This window comes from Kluyveromyces marxianus, chromosome 1 (assembly GCF_001417885.1).
Source record: "Kluyveromyces marxianus DMKU3-1042 DNA, complete genome, chromosome 1".
Taxonomy (NCBI): Eukaryota; Fungi; Ascomycota; class Saccharomycetes; order Saccharomycetales; family Saccharomycetaceae; genus Kluyveromyces; species Kluyveromyces marxianus.
This window is the reverse complement of record NC_036025.1, coordinates 1501093-1523993: the sequence shown is the minus strand read 5'-3', so window position 1 is coordinate 1523993 and position 22901 is coordinate 1501093. Positions and strand designations below refer to the sequence as shown.

General features: G+C 37.6%; 11 protein-coding genes and 1 non-coding gene across 12 annotated transcripts; 4 read left to right on the top strand and 8 right to left on the bottom strand.

Annotated features, from left to right (window-relative positions):
* Positions 1-593: 593 nt before the first annotated feature.
* Positions 594-1235, bottom strand: RIP1 (ubiquinol--cytochrome-c reductase catalytic subunit RIP1; the record flags this gene model as incomplete). Its single annotated transcript, XM_022822409.1, has 1 exon — positions 594-1235. The coding sequence occupies one exon, from the start codon at positions 1233-1235 to the stop codon at positions 594-596; it is 642 nt and encodes a 213-aa protein (XP_022674234.1).
* A 797-nt stretch (positions 1236-2032) lies between these two features.
* On the bottom strand, positions 2033-4486 carry HUL4 (putative E3 ubiquitin-protein ligase HUL4; the record flags this gene model as incomplete). The annotated part of the gene is made up of 1 exon (XM_022822408.1): positions 2033-4486. The coding sequence occupies one exon, from the start codon at positions 4484-4486 to the stop codon at positions 2033-2035; it is 2454 nt and encodes an 817-aa protein (XP_022674233.1).
* A 536-nt stretch (positions 4487-5022) lies between these two features.
* On the bottom strand, positions 5023-5403 carry SNU13 (RNA binding protein SNU13; the record flags this gene model as incomplete). The annotated part of the gene is made up of 1 exon (XM_022822407.1): positions 5023-5403. The coding sequence occupies one exon, from the start codon at positions 5401-5403 to the stop codon at positions 5023-5025; it is 381 nt and encodes a 126-aa protein (XP_022674232.1).
* Positions 5404-5966: 563 nt separating this feature from the next.
* GEF1 (Gef1p) lies at positions 5967-8273 on the top strand (the record flags this gene model as incomplete). The annotated part of the gene is made up of 1 exon (XM_022822406.1): positions 5967-8273. One exon carries the CDS (start codon positions 5967-5969, stop codon positions 8271-8273), a length of 2307 nt encoding a protein of 768 aa, XP_022674231.1.
* A 39-nt stretch (positions 8274-8312) lies between these two features.
* URB2 (ribosome biogenesis protein URB2) lies at positions 8313-11747 on the bottom strand (the record flags this gene model as incomplete). The annotated part of the gene is made up of 1 exon (XM_022822405.1): positions 8313-11747. The coding sequence occupies one exon, from the start codon at positions 11745-11747 to the stop codon at positions 8313-8315; it is 3435 nt and encodes a 1144-aa protein (XP_022674230.1).
* Positions 11748-12368: 621 nt separating this feature from the next.
* On the top strand, positions 12369-14534 carry NUP85 (Nup85p; the record flags this gene model as incomplete). Its single annotated transcript, XM_022822404.1, has 1 exon — positions 12369-14534. One exon carries the CDS (start codon positions 12369-12371, stop codon positions 14532-14534), a length of 2166 nt encoding a protein of 721 aa, XP_022674229.1.
* Positions 14535-14921: 387 nt separating this feature from the next.
* VMA3 (H(+)-transporting V0 sector ATPase subunit c) lies at positions 14922-15404 on the bottom strand (the record flags this gene model as incomplete). Its single annotated transcript, XM_022822402.1, has 1 exon — positions 14922-15404. One exon carries the CDS (start codon positions 15402-15404, stop codon positions 14922-14924), a length of 483 nt encoding a protein of 160 aa, XP_022674228.1.
* Positions 15405-16534: 1130 nt separating this feature from the next.
* On the bottom strand, positions 16535-17551 carry POL32 (DNA polymerase delta subunit POL32; the record flags this gene model as incomplete). Its single annotated transcript, XM_022822401.1, has 1 exon — positions 16535-17551. The coding sequence occupies one exon, from the start codon at positions 17549-17551 to the stop codon at positions 16535-16537; it is 1017 nt and encodes a 338-aa protein (XP_022674227.1).
* Positions 17552-18112: 561 nt separating this feature from the next.
* Positions 18113-18991, bottom strand: SOU2 (uncharacterized protein; the record flags this gene model as incomplete). The annotated part of the gene is made up of 1 exon (XM_022822400.1): positions 18113-18991. One exon carries the CDS (start codon positions 18989-18991, stop codon positions 18113-18115), a length of 879 nt encoding a protein of 292 aa, XP_022674226.1.
* Positions 18992-20455: 1464 nt separating this feature from the next.
* BUD16 (putative pyridoxal kinase BUD16) lies at positions 20456-21409 on the top strand (the record flags this gene model as incomplete). The annotated part of the gene is made up of 1 exon (XM_022822399.1): positions 20456-21409. The coding sequence occupies one exon, from the start codon at positions 20456-20458 to the stop codon at positions 21407-21409; it is 954 nt and encodes a 317-aa protein (XP_022674225.1).
* Positions 21410-21649: 240 nt separating this feature from the next.
* KLMA_R129 lies at positions 21650-21721 on the top strand. Its single transcript has one exon. It is a non-coding gene; the product is annotated as a tRNA-Gln (tRNA).
* A 288-nt stretch (positions 21722-22009) lies between these two features.
* VPS55 (Vps55p) lies at positions 22010-22438 on the bottom strand (the record flags this gene model as incomplete). Its single annotated transcript, XM_022822398.1, has 1 exon — positions 22010-22438. One exon carries the CDS (start codon positions 22436-22438, stop codon positions 22010-22012), a length of 429 nt encoding a protein of 142 aa, XP_022674224.1.
* Between the last annotated feature and the right edge of the window lie 463 nt (positions 22439-22901).

Genomic DNA, 22901 nt, shown 5'->3' with positions numbered 1-22901 from the left:
AATAATTCATGAAATGCTCTTTTTTAATAGTTGAATTTTTATAGTTTTTGGTTTATTTGTTTTTTGATGGTTTGTGAGATTTTAAGATTATAATTTGCTTTAAACTTCAAACAAGTCATCTTTAATTCAATATATGAAGGAGTTTGAATATAAAGAATTAGGAAGAAGCATTAACAAAAAAATCCACAAGAGAGAACACTTTTGTGAACGTTTCTCTGAGACACGATGCAGAAATCTATTAACAGTACGCTCGATGTCATCAAATAACTTAGGTGAACAAAGCTTTAGTGTGAAGAAAAAAATAACTGGTTATTTTTAAGTTTGAGAATATCATAAAATTGAAGTTCCTCCAACTGCATAAAAAATGAAATAATAGGAGAATAGAGTGACACCAACAAAAATCAATTAATGATTTTTGCTTGTTTTTATCTTTTAACGCTACTCCTAAAACTCGATTTGCATATTGGATTTCATAGTGTTGTGAATAAATAAGAAGTGCACACATACGCATCAAAAAAATGGCTAATAAAATAGAGGAAAAGAATGTTAGAGTTTTTGAATGTTGGAAAAATAGGACATTAAAGTTATTCCTTTTAACCGACAATCAAGTTGTCACCGTCAAATTCGTATTGAGGGATTTCCAAGTTCAATGGAGCTGGACCCTTTCTAATTCTACCGGAGATATCATAATGGGAACCGTGACATGGGCAGAACCAACCACCGAAGTCACCAGATTCACCGATAGGAACACAACCCAAGTGAGTACAGATACCCAACATGACCAACCATTCTGGCTTTTGAACTCTGTCAGAATCGGCTTGAGGATCCTTCAAAGAGTTGATTTCAACTTGGTTGGCTTCTTGGATTTCGTGTGCAGTTCTGTGTCTGATGAAGACTGGCTTACCTTGCCATTTAACGACAACGTTCTTACCTTCTGGAATAGCAGCCAAGTTGACTTCCACCTTGGCCATGGCCAAAACATCAGCAGAAGCAGACATGGAGGAAATGAAAGTTTCAACGGTAGACTTGGCACCAGCAGAAGACAACAAACCTAGAGAACCAACCATGAAGTATGCATAGTTACGGCTCTTGTCAGCGTCATTGTTTTCCTTAATGTAATCCCCAAAGTCCGGAGTTCTGTAAGTAGACTTAGCAGCAACTGAAGAAGTAGACAACAATCTAGCTGGAGCGACAGACTTCAAACTAGCCTTGACACCGTTTCTCAAACCCAACATTGTATTATTTATGTGTTATTAATGCTTTCTTTTGAATGGCTTTTTTCCGTGTAAAGAACGTATGACAAATAGTACGCTTTCTATTAATCAATCTTTCCCGTGCTTTCTTAGCAGTTCCACAAAATCAAATCAGAACCGAAACTCAGTACACTGGCTAACTCACACAGATCTACAAAGTTATCTAATGTATTTTAGATCTTCAACTTTCCAGTTAATAAATATGGATATTGGTTGAAGTATGGTTAAATTTATTAAAATCGATAAAAAAAATATCAGAAATTTCATGGAACAGAAAACAAAAAAAAATATTTTGATTCAAAAAAAAAAAAAAAATTACAAAACGAGCTGTCGTTGGTTAAAGTATAATCTGACATCTAGCTCAGAGAGCCATTACATGGACTATAATTTACCAAAATAAATTCTTTTATTGCTATAATTATTGAACAATGGAGTTCGTTTTGTCCAATGTATTTTGGTCTCTTATTGGTCTCTTTCTGCTCCAATGACAGCACAGTGTCCTAGCTCGCATTTAACGGCTTTTCCTTCTCTTTAGGAAATCGATTGAAATCTCATCGCTACAGAAAATTAGCAGGGATACTCTTTTTCTGTAGCAGTTTAGAATATTGAGCTCATATTGCAGGTTGGATGATGTTCGGTTATATTATTGGTTCGTTCATCGTGACATATACAAGTCCTTTTGAAATTGGGAAAACAAAATCCAAAAAAAAAAAAGGTAGTAGTAACTATATCTCTCTTCTATAGTGGTTGTATGTATGTATGTAGGTGTTTAGTTGTTGCTACTTAAACCCATACCCCTCATATAGTTCAAGGGCAATGAGTAGCCTGTTTTTAAGATCATCACGTGATCCGTACTCGTACAAACACAACTCGTTAAAGCATGTGTGGGCAGTAGGTAACTGAGTGTCAGCCCCGGTTACTGTGCGGGTAATCTTGAAAGGTAAGGTCGCAAGTCCTGTTACTGGCACTCTGTCACTGCCCGTGACAAAGTGAAGGAACCTTTGTTGTTTCTCGTGCTCTAGTTGAGGTAGTAGCTCCCAGAGCCATTCTATAATAGGCGTTTTATCATTATATCCCCCGTGATACTTGGTGACAGCTCTTAGTTGCGTAAAGTCCATGTCTTGTTCGATACTGCCACAAATGAGCCTTTCGACCTCGCAACTTCGGAACATAGGAAAAGCTAATCCATCTCCTATTACTCTTGAGAATCCGGACTGGAAGGAACTGAAACTAGCGGCCACCTCATCCTCCATGTAGAATTTGACCCATTTATCCACGAATTCACGTTTATTTTGTAAAGTGACAGGAATTGATTCACCACCTGAACATAGAGGTTTCGTAATTGATTTTGCGCTTAGAATGTCAAAATAAGTGGTCTCAAATGTTAACCCAAAAACATCTTCAAAATCTGGTTCCTCATAATCCAACATCTTCTGTAAGTTTCTGGCTGTTTCTGGATACAACTCCTCATAGTCTTTAAATTCCAATTTCTCGTGACAGAGCTTTTTGTATAGCGCCTTGGCAAAATGGACATCCAATATGGTGCTATTATATATTGCGAGCCCCAAAACTACTCCAAACAAGTAATATAACTGTGTGTTGCTTTCCCCATGCAATTTCAACCCTGATGTTCCATACGCAAACCACGACAAGCGGCTCTCCTCTACATATTGAAACAAACCATGGTTTGGGTGAAAGAGTTCACGAGTTAGTAGTAAAAACCACTCTTTTTTCAATCCACCAGCATCGATCCCAGGTTCGTTTGCAAACTCTACTCTTAAGGACTTCTTTAAATCGTGGGGATGGCGCTGAATAGACAGTAAGGAATCTTGAGTCACGTGTGTTCGTCTTACCTTTACCCTAAAATGAACATCGTATAGCCGCTTAGAATCCAATGCTTTCAAAAATGCCTGCTCGGCATTGTGTTCCATCATTTTTCCTGTTTCGAATTCCATCACCGCAATCTTCACTCCTAGTGACATAAGGAAAGGATACTGGCATATGGTAGTGTACCTTGTTTCATGGGTTTGCATTAGTTCTAATTCTTCAAGTGTTTTCCATTGTTCCCGATTCATCTTATGCCACGTAATAAAATCTCTCTTGTAGTCAATAAAGTCTACCACCATATTGTAAAACATTGAAATATCGCCTTTGGGCTTTCTGCAGTGGGCCTCAAAATAAATCTTCATTAATTGACACACGGTGGTGATGTGCCAATCAATGCCGTATTTTTCGATTCTAAATCTACTTTCCAGCGGAATCTTCAGTCGCCCCGAATGAAAGAAATAACCTGCAGCATTTTCTTTGCTCTCATCGCGTGGCGATGGTTCATTAGGAACCATTCCCGCAAAGTTTATTTTTGTAGGCTGTGTTCTTGGACCAGGCCCTAGCTTCAGGAATTGATAGGTTAAATATATGTTTAGTAACTCCCATTGTTTCTGAAATTTCCCCGGACGTAGATTCACTAAATTTGAGGTTAGTTTCACCTTTAACTTAGGATCCATAGAACCCAAATATCCGATGCACCTCTTCAATATACTGTATGATAAGTCTTTCACTTTAGGGGATTTTGAAATAGTATGGCTGTTATTGACACAATGTCTTAACGATGGAAGCTCCATAATAAAGAATATAAACAAATAGTCATCCAATCTCTTTAACCTTATTTTAGGTCTCTTTAGTATCTCGTCGAATACCCGTAGCATTAAATATAATGGTCTTTTTGTCGGTATGGACCCTATCAAATTATAAAAAGCCACAGTACGTTCATAATCAATAATCTGATCCCTCACGACAGGTCGGAAACAACGATTCAACGCCTCTGCACTGCCGAAATTCTCACTGATATACTTTTCAACCGGAATGAAGTACTGAAATCGTTGTTGGGATGATACATTAGTGTTGCTATAATCACGTTCATAAAGCTCCCGGCACTGTTTAACAAGATCAGAAAACTCTATAAAAGAAGGGTTAGGTCTCCTCCCTCCGCTTAAGCCGCCAGGTGAGTTGGAGTTGGAGCTTGGATTCGACTTGGATTTTAATATAATAGTGACCTCGCATATAGTGCATTTGAATTTATACTCGTTAAGTGGATGGCGCAATAATGTCCCGCAACATTTGCATCGAGTCTCAATAAATTGGGGAGTATCCTCGCAAATCAAATTATCAGAGCTCTGATAGCGGATTTTTATCTTTTCTCTCCCTACTATTTGCAAAGGATTGAATTTCACCATTATACGATAGCTTTTCCCTGTACTCTTCGCCTTGTTGATAATCTTGATTCTCTTCCACAGAAATAAGGGTTGCCTTGATCGGAATAATAATCATTGTGTCAAATATACGTACTTTATAAAATATACTTTTTTTTTAGAAGCGACAGTCGTAAGTAGAAGAAAACTGAAATATAAGTGACGGTTTCTTAAAGAATATTGCTTTTGATAATGAAGCAATGCGATGAGCTCTGGAACCTTTGAGTTTTAAAGGTGATAATTGAACGTGCACGGTTTTTGCACAGAGCGAAGCTCTTCGATTAAGAACGTCTTTCATATATGCGCACTAGTTTCAGTTTTCAGTTGTATTTTTTTTTTTTTGAACAATGTAGAAGTGATATTATTATACATATCTATGTAATATACAGAGGTTGAACTGTGGAGTCAGTGTGATGTACTTTATGTATACACACACATGCTATCACTACAACGTCCCACCACCCGTAAAGTAAATCAAAACATGAAATCAGAAGAGATCCGGAGAAAAATCATTTCCCTTCTTAGATTAACAAAGTTTCGATCTTGTCCTTGACGGCATAGATTTGACTCTTGATAGCAGAAGCATCGTTGGTGGTGATGGAAGCAGCGATAACTGGTCTAGAAACACCACAAGCTCTACCTAAAGCGGTTCTGGATGGAACGAAAACGTATGGAACGTTCTTGTCTTCACACAACAATGGCAAGTGCAATAGAATTTCAATAGGCTCACAGTCAGCAGCCATGATGATGAATTCAGAGATACCACGGTTCAAAGTCTTGGTGGCTTCGTTGGCACCCTTCTTCAATTGTCTCATGTTGGAAGCTTGTTGGACAACATCCAAGATTTGTTGAGACAAAGCAGCATCGGCTAGAGGGAAAGCTTTTGGGTTTGGAGCAGACATTATTAGGATTTTTTAGTAGTGTTGAATGAGTTTCGGTCCAAGTTCCTTGCAACAATGAAAAGCTCGCTTGAATCTGGTTAGCTAAGGCCTATATTGTTTCAGTATTAAAAAGCGTATGTATATTATCTTTGACAAAGTATTCTGAAGAAGCGATGAGATGAGATGAGCTTTAAAGCTTTAACTGAAAATTTTTTGAAGTTCAGACAGCGATCGATGATGAAAAAAGAAATTTGTAATGTGTGTGATGTAGGGGTTTTGGTATCCGGGGAAGGTAACGCTGTACCTTGACGGAAATCTGACCAATTCTGTAAGCAGTGAATATAGTTGTTATAAGCGTTCAACCACCACTAGGGTTTTTTGGTTCAGCATGACCTAGTACGAATCACATTGACTCTTATTTTGTCTTTTTTCAACTACGTAATACGAAAGTGTTTTCGCATTTATTTATTTGTTTCTTTATGTACGGTAGATGTATCTTTCAAATGCAATGAAATAATGACAATCTGTAGATGAAATATGTAGTATATGTGTGGAATGCATAAGAATTAAAAGGGAATTGGCTTATGTCAGGAAGTCTAAGGTTAAATATGGCATATGAATTGGGGAGTAATGAGGAGCAGGCTCCAGAAAATATACCCGAAGTTGCGAATTTCGATAAATTCACATCAGTAGACTGGATTGACGAAGAACGACATGCATTGATCAAGAAAGCTTTACCTTTGCGCGATGAATTTGAGATCCCGACGTCCAGGTGGCACAGATATAAGCACTGGATATGGAGTAAAGGTAGTAGTTTTATTACGTTAACTGCGATTGGTCTCTTAATAGGTGGAATTGCAGGCTTTTTGCAGATATTTACCGAACTATTAGTGAATTGGAAGTCAGGTCATTGTGCTCGTAACTGGTTATTGAATAAGACTTTCTGTTGTCCTAAGGAATCTTTAGAGAAGAGGGGACTTCTTTTTGGAGCGTTTAATACTGCCAGCACAGTTGCAGATACCTTTGCGAAGCGAAGTCAAAGTAAATGTATTGAAGATGGAATCTGGGTAGAAACTACCAATCCAATACTATCATTTCTACTTTTCATTTCTATGTCTGTGGCATTTGCGGTAGTAGCTTGTCTTATGATCCTACATATTGCTCCCTTTGCCACTGGCTCTGGTATCTCAGAGATCAAAACGTGGGTCTCGGGTTTCAAATACACTAACGAATTCTTGAACTTGAAGACTTTGATTGTAAAATCCATTGCTCTTCCATTGGCAATTTCCTCTGGGTTAAGCGTTGGTAAAGAGGGGCCTTCTGTTCATTATGCTACTTGTTGTGGTTACGTTATTACGAACTGGTTACTTGGGAAGGAGATGTCATTTTCTGAGCAATCTGAATATTTAACAGCTGCAACCGCTGGAGGGGTTGCTGTTGCGTTCGGTGCTCCAATAGGAGGTGTGCTATTCTCTTTAGAAGAAATGTCGTCCTCATCTCACTTTAAACTTTCTACTCTCTGGAAATCTTATTACATCGCATTAGCAGGTATCGCTGCTTTACAATATATGAATCCTTCGAGGAACGGGAAAATCGTTGTATTTGAGGTCAGGTATGACAAAGACTGGTACGTTCAGGAAATACCTATATTTATTCTTTTTGGTATATTTGGAGGACTATACGGTAATTATATCAGTAAATGGAATGTTCACTATGTTTCTTTCAGGAAGAGGTATTTATCCAGATGGCCATTACAAGAGGTAATCATACTATCATTGTTTACAGCCATAATCTCTTATTTTAATGAATTTTTAAAATTGGATATGACTGAATCAATGGGTTTCCTCTTTCATGAATGCCAAACCAGTGATTCCTCCTCTTCTTGGTCCCATAGGCTTTGTGATGTTGACAATGGTGGTTCCTTTTTGAAATTCCTTAACCTTTTCTGCTCTTTAATTTTTGCCACAGTTGTAAGGGCTTTACTTATTGTTGCATCATATGGGTGCAGGGTCCCAGCTGGGATTTTTGTACCATCGATGGCTGTTGGTGCAACGTTTGGAAGAGCTGTCAGCTTGATTGTCGAACGCTATATTACTGGCCCAAATGTCATCACCCCTGGAACATATGCTTTCCTTGGAGCTACTGCCGCTCTTAGTGGTATTACAAACCTAACATTAACTGTTGTAGTGATCATGTTTGAAGTTACGGGTGCTTTTACATATATCCTTCCTACAATGGTCGTTGTTGCATTTACAAGATTTGTGTTTTCTTCTTTTGGAGCTGATGGTGGTATTGCAGATCAGATGATAGTATTTAACGGATTCCCATTAATGGAAGAACAAAAGGGGGATCATGAATTCATGGAAAATTTCTTTGCAGAAGACATTGTAACTCGCGATTTGGTGTATTTGGAAGAAACCATGACCCGGGACTCACTTATTAACATATTAGAAGGACCGGCTGCCACTATTAGTACTCTACCAATCTTAGAAAAATTGGACTATGGTAAACTATCTTGTAAGGGGACGATACTAACAAGATATATTCGTAATTACTTGGACACCGTTCCAGGCTCCCCAACTGACTTAATAGACTTTAAAAAAAATTCGGAACATGAGTTAACACAATTTGTTAACTTCACTCCGATATGCGTAAGCCCTTCGACGCCGTTAAGCATACTATTCAAACTATTCCAAAAGTTGGGTTGTTCTTCTATCGTGGTGGAGAATGGTGGCGTTATTATGGGTTTGACAACTAAAAAAGACGTCGTCAGATTTATGAGGATAAAGCATAAAGAAAATTTCGGTCCATTATATGCTTTCGATGATAAAATTGATAAAAAAGCATTCCACCTGATAGAATTCTGTATAAGTAAGTTTGCAAGAAGGTAGATTATAACATTATTGAATATAACTTTATAAACTTAAAATTCAATCATCATGCCATTTACCACTCTTTTTGTAATCAGCATGCAATGATTTGAAGTACGATCTACCATTACTATCCAAACTAGCATTTATTATGTTCATTTCTGTTTGAGAAAGTAAGTCGAACAAAGCATATACCGCAAGCATTAACTCTTTCTTTATTGTAACTGGGAACGGATTGGTTATGGATAGTTTGATGAATTTCAAAAGAATTACTGGCAATTGTTTCCTTAATGATCTTTTTACATTAGAGACAGCAGAAGATAACGATGACTGTTTGTTATTCCTAACGTTAGATGGTTCGCAAAAGTTACATATGAACCGTGTAACTGCCTTTGCTGAGTTTAAAGTGAGACCTCTATTTGAATCTGCCAAGAGTTCTAATAACTGACAAATTAAAATATTCACCAAATGAGAACGGTTTGATAATTTGAAACGATGGAACATAAGCAAAGAAGAAAGCATATGGGTACAACTGATTACAATATCATCTGCTGATCCCTCCGAATTCACTTCTGATACTATACCTGCATTGATAGACACGGATGTGTAATTATCGAGTACTTTTGATGTTAGTGAAAACAGTAGTTCCGTGCAGTATTGGGAGAAGATAAATGGTTTTGTTACCAACAATTCATTTATTAATGACATTAGTGACAACAGTCCATGAGTACTGATTACATCTCTAGAGTAATTTGTCACAATGTGAGATATGGTTGACACAAAAGTCCTTTTCCCTATTTCGTTTTCCTTTGAAATATAACCAGCGAACAGTTTAAATAGATCTATGACAGCATCAGAATATTCAGATTCCAATTCCTGAGTTGTATTTGAAATTAGTTGTAAGGCAAAGTTGAAATCTGCCAGGTCCTCTGACATTCTAGTTGAGATTTTGTTTTCCAAAGCATTTAATAGCAGTTCCTTAGGGGCTCCTTCTTCTACTAACACCATGTACTGCGCAAGCAAATATGCTATTTTATCATTGAAGTCTAGTGTAACTACAGCGAAGTATGCTGCCTTCACATCAACATTTGCTGGTATTGGAGACTCGGCAGAAAATAGAGGACCAATGGTAATTTTGGTGGCTGAATCTTTTACTTGAACAAATAAAACTTTGAGAAGCCAAGCAAGTAGTTCTTCATCCTTTCCTGAATAGTTTTTGATTTCGTCAATAATACAACTTATAAATTGCCTTCTTAAAACATTGAAACTGGATTCAGTATCCTTTGAAGAAGATAGAATCGCATGCAATAATGCATAGGTACTTTTGGAAAAGGACTCGGAAAGAGAATTTTGGATATTTTGCAATAAAGAGTCGATATTTGTTGCAGATTTACTATCTTTTCTTTGAAGAAGTAAGTTTTTCCAAACGGCATTTATCACAGGATTTTCCATTTTATACTGAAAAATAGGATTGTCAACAAAAGACAACATAGTTTGGTAATCTGTTTCAATCTTACTTCTAAATGTAGGGTTGCCCAACACGCGGGTAAGAAGTTCCACATCAATTTGTTTCAACTCTTTTTTCTCAATAATTCTGTCCAAGATTTTTAATCTAATGTTTTTATTCAAACATTGTATAGGGACTCTTAGTAAGTAATGCAGGTACAGTTCTGAGCTGATATCGTCAATAAATTCAGATACAAGAGCGTGAACGATATTTCCTTCTTCAAAGAAGTCTTCTTTTTCAAATAGTTCGGGTAAAATTTCAGTATGCTGTAACACTTTTTTTACTAAATGAATTATGCTGTTCTTATCAAAAAGTTGGTCCACCAGAGTTGACCAACGTGTAAATAGTTGCAAAAGTACCAATTTGAGTTCTTCTTCATTAATCCCTTCGATATATTTCAGGAACCTAGACAAGAATGGGGATAGGTCAAAAGATTTTAATTCTCTAAACTTGAAAACTGTGAAAAACAAATCACTACTGAAGTCTTTTTCATCTAATTCTAGTAATGTAGTTATATCCTTCACTGAAAAGCTGACTTCAGATAGAAGCTCATCATATAGTTCTAGAATATGATACTTTAGTTGCCAAAATTCTGGTGCATAAAAATCTTCTAATTCGAATAGTTTTGACAAATACAATTTGAATTCTAGAGAATGACTGTAGGATAATGCTTTGAAACCTAATACAATTACTTGCAATACCTTTACTGAGTGAATATCATTTTGGCTCATTATCACATCAACTAAATCCGTGATCAGTGTACGAGTCTGGGTGGCAGATAACATCGATACGTTTTTAGAAATAACAGCGGTCAATTTTGAATCTTTTATGAATACAGAGAACGTATTCACTTTGCAATAATCTTGCCAAATAGCTAATAAGTTCGTGAATTCTCTTGCGTTAACGTGGCAGTTAACTAAAGATGACCATACTTTTAGTTTGGAATCATCATCTGCAATTTCTAATAGCTCCATGAGATCTTTCGTCTTCAAAATACCAATTTCAATATTCATTTCAATAATCCTCTTGATAATATCCCAGTCCTTATTCTTAATAACAGAATCGAAAAGTGACTCTAAAAACTCTTGAGATACGGATTTCTTGTAAGAATTGAGTGTTGCCAATAAACTAGAGCAAAGTGTAGGATTGATATCAATTAGCAGCTTTAGAACAACTTCTAATGTTTTTGAGTCGCAATTACCAACGATGATGCAGTTGGTGAAAAGTTGAAGACAAATATCAGTTGTTAAACTTTCTTTGTGTAGCGATATAAAATCTTTCATTGATAAAGTTAGGTCTCGACTAGATTCGAACAAGAATTTTTTCATGAAATTGGATAGTATGCTAGAAATGTTGTAAGATGTGTCTTCGACTGCTTGTTCCTGCTGCAGGTACTTTAAAGAAGGTAGCAGTAAATCTGAACAGTAAACTGGTGAGACCTTCTTAGGTACCTCCGTGAGATTGGCTAAATCCGTAAAGGATAACACCTCTGATATTATAAGTTGCTTCTTGTTAGCAGCATCGCTGACGAAATCACAGGATAGAACAACATCTATAACTCTTCCCAATATTTTCAATGCAGTCTCTGGTGAAACTGCAGTAATCATGCAAGCATTAGCACTCTTCAACATTTCATAAACAAGTGCGCATAGTTTAGAATCCCCATAATTCATCTCATTAAAAGTTTGGTTGATTAACTGTACGATTCGAAGATTCTTCAATAGTTTCTTTTTATGATCATCAGATTTAACTGTGGGCCATAAAAGTCTCCATGCTTCCCATATATTAGTGTCTTCTCTAAACTTCGTGTTTTTGGAATCGTTCCACCTATCAATAATTAGTTCTAGTATGAATATATGACCCTGTGGGAAATATATATCATACTTCCCTTCCAACAACGAAACTGAAATATCGTATATTTCTTGCGTGCTAATGTCTTTGGATCTTAAAAATCTTGTGAGACTTTCTGCACTATTCAACGGCACCATGTCTTGATTAAGTCGAACTTACTGCCCGATGAAGTGTATTGGGTCACTTAGTAATACTACGTGCTATCTAAACTTTAAACTTTATCATATAACTTACCTCATCTCATCTCATCTCATCTCATTGCTTCTTTTCAAACTTTTTCAACATTTGGAAAGAACAGTTCTCAAAAAAACCAATGGACCGAAATGACAGTTTGAATAAAAACTATATGTAAAGATAGGAGCAGTAGGTCCTACTAGGGCTCTGTAAAAGCATGGATTTAATAATACAGTTCAATCTTGCAATCGTATCTTAATTTTTGGACAGATATGGACTAACCTAGGTATAATCATATCATTTGCTTGAATAATCATTATTTAAGCGTAAGTGGTCTCTGATTGTATATGTGGTGTATGGGTTTATATCATCAAAATTTTCTGAAGAAAGGCCCCATCGAATATCAACCTGAACAAAACAAAACATAACACAGAAGCACCTTCCTTCTATTCGTTGTAGACACCAAAGACTCTTAATTGGTTCCTTGATTAGGGTTTATTGTGACTTTATTTACTTTTCAATCAACCATTTCCAGCTAATAATAATAACGGAGACTTCAATTGCTATTATCTTTAGTAGATACAATGACCAATGATGAGTATAACAATACTCAGGACCTCTTAATGGATGTCGATGGTCTAGACTTTCTAGACCAAGAGGGAGACAGCACTGACTCAGTGGATTTAACGATTTCCATGGATCCAGTTAGCAATGCTCCTATGGTGAGCTTTCCTAATGAACAACCAACTGGTAAAGCTTTGAAGTTCAAGTTTAGCAATGTTTCCTCTCGCAGTCTTGCGTTTGACGATGTACAAAGCAACAATAAACTTTTTCCAGTGAAGCTATTAAACTTGGATGAATCAAAAGAGTTTGCTCAATATGTTTCTAAATTGTTTGAACTATATCAAGGTTTAGGCGAACACCGCAAAAATGATGTACCGACCATTGGGTTGATTAAACAGACTTCCAGACAAGAACATCTTTCCATTATCAACCTAGCATTCCAAGCTTTAGTAACAGAATTGGAATTCTATATTGAGTCCATAAAATACACTAACAAACTTCAAAGGATTGGAGATTTAGAAGAGTGTCTTAGTATACTGAACTGTCTCAAGACCCTCTATTTCATAACAGATTCTCCTGGTTGGAAACAAGAAGATTTCTTGGAGTCATTAATTAACTGGATAAACAGATCAGATGGTGAACCAAATGAAGCAATTATTGCCGAGGTATTTGATACTAGTCTTTTGACCAGAAGAAAAGTGTACGAAACAACAGGCTTTTGGGACTTGATTGCACAACTCTTGTTAAGAGGTTTATGGTCTCAAGCAATCCAATGTATTTCCAAATCACAACTATTAGAGCATGATGAAGAACCTGTGAGGATATTCGCCACTGATTTGATAACAATAATCGAAACCTACCCATTGCAATCTGATTCTTTATTCCGTGAATGGAAAAACAGTGTTTTACAACTAATAAACAACTGGGACGAGCAGGATGTTGAGCCTGAGATTAAGAAAAGTATGATGAACATATTCATGATTTTGAGCGGCTCAAAGAATAAAATCTGTGAATTTTCTCAATACTGGTACGAGTCATACTGTGGATTAATGTTATACTACATTCCAACGTTAGAACTAAGTAATGAATATGGACAACTAGCAACCAATAATAATGCCATTGACGTTTGTAATAACTGGGAAACGGCTTGTTATGACATAATATGCGATAGGGTAGCGGACATACTCCCTGTATTGGAATCATTAGATCTTGCAACAGCGGCTTTTGTAGCCGTGCTTTGTGAATCAAAGGGAGTTATAAGAACAGACTTCCACGAGATTTTCAGTCATAAAGACGAAAATATGGATAGTATTAATGCATTTGAAACTGATCCTACTATAAGTGGCTTTTTGATGAATCAACTTGCCTTGAATTTATGCACATACGATGATAAAACGCTCTGGCCTATTTCCGTAGGATTGATTTCTCTGTTACCAGATATAGGAGATGCGACAAAACGAACAACGTTGGCAGAATTACTACCACACTTTCCATACAGTACAAATGATGATATCGAATGGCTATTAACCGTTTGTGCCAAATGGAGATTGCCTGAAGTAGCCAGAAGTATTTACAAGATACTAGGTCAGGATACCCTCTACCAGAATAACGTTGTTGAAGCAATGAGCAATTTCAGTAAAGCCGGAGAATATGAGTGGGTCAAGCACTACTCATGGATGATTTTTGAAGCTAGTGTTTTGAAAGGGGCCCCATTGGATGATATAACAATAAATGCCATTGTAAGTGGGGATTCAGAATCCTTCAGCATACCTAAAGATTTAATTGATAGCATGGTCACAGATGTGATGAGACAAGCGCTCTCTCCATATGCAGTATTATACGAGTTCCACAAACTTGTTGAAAGTAATGAAATTGAAAAGGCGATCGACAACATGATTCAATTAATTAGCTTCCCATACATGCCTGATCAATATTGTATCTTGTTGTTAGCTCGATTCTTCTATCCAATGTTTTTGGTGCCTGAGAACATTCGTTTGCAGGAATCACAGATATTCACCCTTTTGAAGAGGTTGGAAAAGGTACAAATAAACGATGCATGTCACTTGTTATATTCTCAACTTAAAAATGGAGAAAACAAAGTGAATTCACTACCTGACTCCATCGATTCATTGATCCGAGATGTGAGAAAGACTCTGAATTATAAAGTATGTCAAGCATTTATGTAGGATATGTATGATGTAGAAATGGGTGTCTACAAAAAGTAGTGAATAAAGAGTTGCAATCACAAATGTGAAAAGAGTAAAGTTTTTGTTCCGAAGCAAGATTCTTTTAAGAACGGCAGCTTTTAAATGGATATGTTTATACTTTTATATATAAACAGACAATATGTGAGTTTAGATTCTATTTAAGATTGTAGAATTGGTTGTATTTCCAAAGCAGATGAGAAAAATGTATAAGGACTTTACAGAATAGACAAAGTGAAACATGTAGCGGGAAAGGTACGAACATTCTTAGCTTGTTTCCACGTTCCCTTCTTGTTTTTTTTTTTATCTCGTTATCTACTCAAAATTGTCCTAAACACTAAAGTGTTTATGGTTGTGTCACATCTACATCTAACAAGTGACATCTTGAGTAGCTCTAGAGTTCAACAATAGGGCAACAATCAAACCGTACAAACCCAAAACTTCTGCGAAAATCAAGATCAAAATCATACCAACAAACAATCTTGGTTGCTGAGCAGTACCTCTAACACCAGCATCACCGACAATACCAATGGCGAAACCAGCAGCTAGACCACTTAACCCAACAGACAAACCAGCACCTAGTTGGATAAACCCAGTGTATAAAGCTTGTTTTTGGCCTAAAGAGTAACACACCAAAACAGAGACGACTAAACCATAAATAGCAATGATACCAGCCATAATAACTGGAACGATATTCTTGAACAATAGGTCAGGTCTCAAGACACAGGTGGCGCAAATACCAACACCAGACTTGGCAGTACCGTAAGCAGCACCGAAAGAGGTGAAGATAATAGCTGCGGCACAACCAATGGCACCGAAGAATGGAGCATAAACTGGACACAAATCACTCATTTTGGATAAACGTTATTTGATTTGAATTAGTTGTAAAATACGATGAAGATTTCTCACAATAGCTCAAGATCCTTACCCAAAAAAGTTAGAACGGTAAAAGAAAATGAAAGCAGAAAGAGCACTAATGGATTAAATTGTATGGCCGAATATTCAAATTGGACCAATCTTCAAAAATAAGAAGCTAGGGGAAGTAAACTTGTTTAATTAAAACTCTTGAAGAAAACGTATGTATGCTGAAAATAGAGCCAAATAGTACAATCCAATGGAGTATTGATAGATTGAAAGTTGATTCCAAATGTAGTAGTCGTTGACTGTTCTTCGTTGATGATCTTCTAGAGCACTAACAGCTTACAATTAAAAACTTATTCCCAAAAGCAAGTCCTTTTATCAATAGCATGCGTGTGGCATTGATTATTGTAACTTCTAATCTGGCCGAAATTCATTTTTCATGTAAAATGCCTATAGTAAACTAAGAAACTCACCTTGTACGAATAGTCACCCCTTTTTGGGCGATAGAAATGCAGAAGAAAAAAAAACAAAAAAAAATTCAGTACATAATAAAAAGGATAATAAGGAAAACGAGATATGACTCTCTGTAATTAAGACAGTCACGTGGCATGTCACCGTGTACGTAAGGACCCACGATCCGGGTCACGAAATGTGACTCTCTCTTTTCTCTCCTTCGCTTTTTCTCTGTCTGCTGCACGTGATTTATATTTGGTGCTCCATTTTATATTGGTTGGACCCTCTTGAAATGTCAAATGGACTAATTATTACCTCGATGAGACGGAAGAAGGTTATCCAGCGGTGTGGGTACTATCAAAATTGGAGGGTGCTACGAAGAAAAAGATTGGCAGATAATTGCTACAGGGGACCACACTGGAACACGTCTGTCAAACTTCTAATCAGTTTTTTATGCCAAAAGAAAACCGTCGGTGTCAGATTAAGTGAATTGAGTAAATGCCTTAATATATAAAACTGAAACTTGTTAAGTGTAATTACAATTGGACAGTAGAAACGTTCGCTGAAGGGAATGCGACTGAAGGATGAATGATACCGGTGGTGTTAGTACTATATATAATGCTTATATACACGTGAATTAAGAGTTACAACCGTACTCATCTCTTCCTTCACTTCTTACTCTTACTGAAAAAGAAGCTCTCTAGGGTACGCTGTCCATCGGAGCTCTTTTTCTTATCGTTACTGCGTGGCTTTGATTCTTTTGCGGGTTGTACAGACCTTGCCGACCTAGTTGTTTTGGATGGCTTCTTCACTTCCGGTGCTACGCGCTTCGTAACCATGTAACCATCCTCATCAACATAAGTGACTTCTTGCGGTTCTATATCTTGCTGTTTTTCTGAAGTATCAGAGGACGCAACATCGACTGTTTCTGGGTTATTCTTTACTGGCTGTGAGAGTTCTAAGATCGATTCATCCGCTGTTGTATCTAATAGTTCTTCGATGTTTGTAGTATGCTCTTGTTTTGTGGGTTCCTGAGAGGGAATAGATTCTATTGCAACAGGAAGACTATCCTCTTTTTCGTCGTTATTTTCATCTTCATTGTTCATTGTGCTATTATTATTATTATTATTATTATTGCCTAACGAAGTCAGATCGTCGTCGTCGTCGAACATGTGCGCCAGTTGATCCAGTTGTTTCTGTTTTTCCTGGCTAATTACCACATTCTTCTTCTGTGCTTCTTCCTCTTTCTGTTTCTTTCTCCTCTCCAATTCCTCTTGTCTTTGATTCTCTTTCTCTGCTCTCTCCCTTCTCATTCTTGCTAAGAGTTCTGTGGACTTCAAGCCCATGCTTTTGGCAGGCTTTTTAGGCTTAGGTTCATTCAGTGGGAATGTATTAGCACGTTTCTTAACATCGTTTTTGGGTTCAGGATTTGTTTTCAGTTTTGAACTACTATCCTTATCCGAAGATTTTGCTTGGGTTTGAGTCGGTATGCTAATAACGGTAGGAATAGCATCACTTGTTTTGGGTCTGGTACCATCAGGATAAGTTAGTTTGAAAGGGTTTTTGATAGAGACGTAAGTGCGCTCTTTGTTCACCAAGTCGATTGTTTCTAGTGGGTTGAATGCATAAATGAAGAAGTCCTTAATATTTTCAGATTCTGGAAGGTTTTCCGGATCTGTAATCATCTTTATCATATTCTGTTTAAGGACGCATATTACAATACACTGTATGGACTCGTGTCTTGTAGTGCTGTAATAGTGCACCATCTCATTTTTTGCCTTATTGGCATTGATGGAGAATTCGTCGCATAGATCCAAAAAGGTCACAGGCTTGTTATCATTGATGAGTTTTTGCGAGATGTAATTCTGTATAGCGGAAACCATGGTTAAGGTTTACCTCTTCTGTAGACTGTTCTTCTCGATGTACCTATATTGGTATTGCTTAAGTACACACAGTCTTGTTATTCGATGAAGCATTTTGTAGTTAGGATTCAGCAGTGAAATAGATATTCCATATTTTTACGCGTATAATATCATTAACACTTTTATTTTTTCTTTTCGTGTGTGATAGAAAGAAGACAGAACCGATGACATGACACATAGGCCGACGACTGGCAATACAAAATGAAACCCTATTAAGAGAAGAATGCTCTATTGTCTATGCAACATGTTGCGGAGGTAATCAAATTATCGAGTGAATAACAATATAACTTTATATAGCTAGCAGTAGGAAAAGAGGCAGTTTATTTAAACACATGTGTATCCGCCATCGACTTGGATATCGCACCCGTTGGTGTAGGTTGCAGCGTCTGAGGCCAAGTACAAATAGGCACCAACTAATTCTTGGGGCAGAGCTTCGCGTCCCATAGGAGTTAGCCCCCACCAGCGCGCGCGTTGCTCTGTTGGGACGAAAGAGGATAGCACGGTGTCAGTGTAACCGGGAGAGACGGAATTGCATCTGATTTTCCCAGCTGGTGTGGTCAACGAAGCGAACTCCACAGCAAACCCTTTGGCCATTTGTCTCACAGCGGCTTTCGACGCATTGTAACAAGTCTGGTAATTAGGAACGTTGTTGATGTAGCTTGACATAGAAGCAGTCAATATCAAGTTGCCATGGCCCTGACGTTTGAAAATTTCGGCAGCGTATCTACAACAGTGGTAAGTTCCCTGCACATTGACATTCATAACCCTGTGCCACATCTCTGGAGTAGACCCCTCATTCAAGATGGACCCGTTGGTCCACGCAATGCCGGCATTAGCAATAAAAGTGTTCAACTCGCGGCCGGGGAACTCTTCTAAGATCTTTTCAAACACAAGCATGACATCTTCAATGTTGGTGATATCCACTTGGAACGATTTGGACTGAATCCCATACGTTTTCTCCAAGTGTTGGGAAAGTTCTGGTTGGAACTTCGTGTCAAGAATCACAACATCAGACCCACATGAGGCGAAACCCTCGCACAATGCACCACCGATAGCACCTGCGCCACCAGTAATGACGGTCAATTTTCCCTTTTGGCTGAATAGCGAAAGATAATTGACGCCAGGAGGATAATTCTGCACTGGGGGATCTTGAGGAATAGAGTTGTCTTCCTGGGAGCTTTTGATAAAGCTCTTTACAGTCATTTCAAATGGCAAAATAAAACACTCAAAACTTACTTTTTGGCGCTGTCCGTATGTACTTTTACTATTTAAAATTAAAGACAAGCAATTTCCACTTTCAGATTCAGAATTAATACCTACCTTAGAATATCCTCCTTCGACTGGTATTTAAACTAACTACATTTCTTTCAACTGCGACAGTGCGTTGAAAGCACATCTATTTATATCCTCTTAAATCCATATTTTAACTCATACATTACATTACTAAATATGTGTGTGTGTGTGTGTGTGTGTGTGTGTGTGTGTGTGTGCGTGTGTATTTTGTCCCTTTATTCCGAAGCCACCAATGTAACGGCAAGCACAAACAAACACTGGAAATTGGAAAAATTACAGTGACAACCAAACAGAGAACGAAAACCACCCACCAACTACAGCACCAATTGGGGGTTGTATTCTATGAAGATTCAAGGTGTGGTGTCCGTGTGGTGCCCTTGTGGTGTAGAGTGGGCGGGAAACTCCACACGACTCTAGAGGGATGCTATTATGTTGAATCAAAGGGACAAATAAAGAAACAAACGTCGAAACGAAAACCGAAATCGGAACAACCTTGCAGACATGCTAGTAGACTGTCGGTAGTAGGTCTCGAAAAATCTGGGGTAGACCCAAAGAAAAGTGAAAAGAAATGAAGGCGTGGTAGGCACGCTTGTGCGTGTGCGAGGGCCCTCACATTTCGGGTCCCCTTGACGTATCAATGACAGCGATATCGTACCCTTGAAACGCTGTATTGCTTTTTCGTTTCCATATCTATTTCTTTTTGTGTCCGGTGTGCAATTAAGGGAAGCAGTGATTGCGAGTGCCTCCTCAAGTTAATCCGGGCAGTGACGCGTGCCAAGTCGCGCGGGGAAGACTGGATATTTTATTTTTCATTTTTTTATTTTTTTTATTTTTTTGGGTTTTCGGAAGGGAAGAAAATATTTACGACAAGATGATTACATAATCGCGGTTGCATATGCCTTTTTCCGTGTTTGTTTATGTGTTTTTCTTGTTTCCGGGTAACATATGGGACCTGGAATGATTCATCTTCTTCTTCTTCATATCATATCATATCATAGCATATATCATCCTCTTCAACTTGGTCTATTATATTAATATTCATTTATATTTTTTTATTTTTTTTCACTTCATTGCTTCGGCTGTTTCTGGGATTTGTATGATTCCTGGCATTTCTTTGAGCATCATCGTTCGACTCATCGAGAAACTAGCAAGTGATAGTGAACATCGAGTAACGAAAATACATAACACAGATATATAAAATAAAATAATAATAAAAAAAAAAGAAGTATCCAATGGGAAGATGGTATGGGCTTGCTTTTCATAGGGAATGAGTCTTGATCTTTGGTAGTGAGAAATAATATACAGCAGGAATAGTGAGTCCAGTTCTCGAATCATATATTTGGCTACTATTTTTTTTGGCTTTTTATAGAGGGTATGCCGAGGATCTTAGCTTGCCAGTCGCATGTTGTACATGGATATGTAGGCAATAAGGCAGCCACATTCCCGCTACAATGTGTTGGATGGGATGTGGACTGTGTTAACAGTGTACAGTTTTCAAACCATACTGGATATGGAATTGGAAGGGTGTTTGGGTCGAGGGCCAATGCCGAACAATTGGAGCAGGTATTCGAAGGTGTCATGAAACTCTCAGATGATTACAATGCGTTGCTGTCCGGGTATATGCCCAATAGCAGCACTTTGACATGTATGGCAAGATTTTACGAGCAGCTTAAAAAGAGGGACAGGAATTTGCTATGGTTGCTAGATCCAGTCATGGGTGATGAAGGCGAGTTATACGTTGATAAAGACGTGATACCGGAATACAAGGCGGTTATTCGCTCTGGGCTGGTCGATATCATCACTCCAAATCAGTTTGAATTGGAACTTTTATATGGGAAGCCAATTGAGACCCGATCGGACTTGTACACCGCTATTAAAGAACTTCATGAGTACGTTCCAGTGATTGTGGTTTCTTCGTGTGCGCAGTCTCTTTTCAACGACCCTACACATATCTACTCCGTGTCTTCGCTACGAGATATGCCACGGCCATATGTGTACCGCGTTCCAGTTATCGAGTCGTATTTTACTGGGGTTGGTGACTTGTTCAGTGCGATGCTCTTGCACCGACTCTACTACATGTTCCAAAGTGGGAAAATTGATCAATTCCACACTGAAACCAACATCGTGCTCAACATCATGCACAAGGTGTTGGAAATAACTAAAAAACACGCCAAAAATATAAAAGGTTGCATCGGAGATCCAAACTCCATGAAAGAAATGGAACTACGTGTCATTGAAAGCATTGATTGCTATGATTGCAATACTATAGATAGAGATTTTTACTTCGACTACAATTGGGAAGAAGAAGAAGCGCACGGTCAAAACTAATGTATCTAAAACAAGTAATACACATATATATGCATATATATATTAATTCAACGTTATTATTACCACTTTGAGCTTGGTCGTTAATCAACCGAAAATATGTAAAGAAGCTAATCGTTTCCCTACAAGGCAACAAGATATCAAGTTTCCGTACGATATACCGTTGATCTTTTTATTTATGCACGGCACAATACTACACAGACACATCATACCTTTCCGTTATCCTAAACTTTCAACACATTCGGTTGTATAGTGTAGTGGTTATCACTTTCGGTTTTGATCCGAACAACCCCGGTTCGAATCCGGGTACGACCTACAACTTTTTTTTTGAAAAATAAATATCCAGAAGCGGTCCTTTCCGACTAAGCTAGTTAAAAAAAAGGACACTACTTAGTATACACTGTGATCCTAAAGCTAAGGCCAGCCTTTACAGTAAAACAATGAATGGTGTAAGAAATCAAACGTAACATCCGTTTCGCGCGCGTTCCAACTAAAGTATCTACTTACGTAAATATTAAATGTAAGTCAACTATATGAATATCTCGAAGGCAAATAATTGGCCTCACTAAGGTGTTTCGTATCCCAGAGGTACCTCTATGTCTTCTAATACCCAAACAAGTTGTCATCTTCTGACTCCAATGAACCATTGAAAAACCATGTGAAGACAACAATGCACAGATATATAATAAGACCACCTGATAGTGTCATTAGTGCACTTTCGTAATTTATCAACCTTGCGTGGTGAAACACCACTGGTAGTAGTACACCGCTAGAAACTAGTATTCCGGTCATGAAATGTCCAAAGTCTTCACCGTTTCTTCCAGATTCGTTCAAGAACTCGCCATGGGAAGAGAACCCATCGCTCCTCCCGAACAAAGCGTTAGGCAGTGGTGCAAGTAGGAATACCAACACATCGAACAATGGGTAATAGTTATGGAAAAGAGCACAACTCAATATGATTAATAAAAACCCTAATGCCAATACACCACTTAGGCAGATAATTTTAGTCAAAGGAGACACTTGTAAACCCATTTTCCTGAGCAGAAAGTGAATATATGATATGCTAGTAACTTTTGCTAGTTTCAGCCCTCCAACAGAGTGAGTAACTTGTCTAACGCAGATTTGTTTTTTTCAGATTCCGTGTAATAATTACTAGGATTAACATGTTTTACCTATATTTAATATTACCATTATTTTTTTTATTTTTTTGGTTTCCTCTCATTAAGGGGAATAATTATGTATACTAATATTCTTTTTACAATTTGAGTATAGTAGCGCATATACATATATGATGTGGAGAGATGCATCCACCGCTGGATGGACGAAGTGACTTAAGCCTAGGAGAAGCTAGGACGGCTTTAATTAATAACACCAAGTTGTATTAAATTAACGTATAGAGTTTGATTTAGTGTTTTATATACAGGTGGTCTTCAAACATATTTGTATTTTACATATGTACATGGAGAAGCTTATAAAGGAATAAGAGTAGAATCTG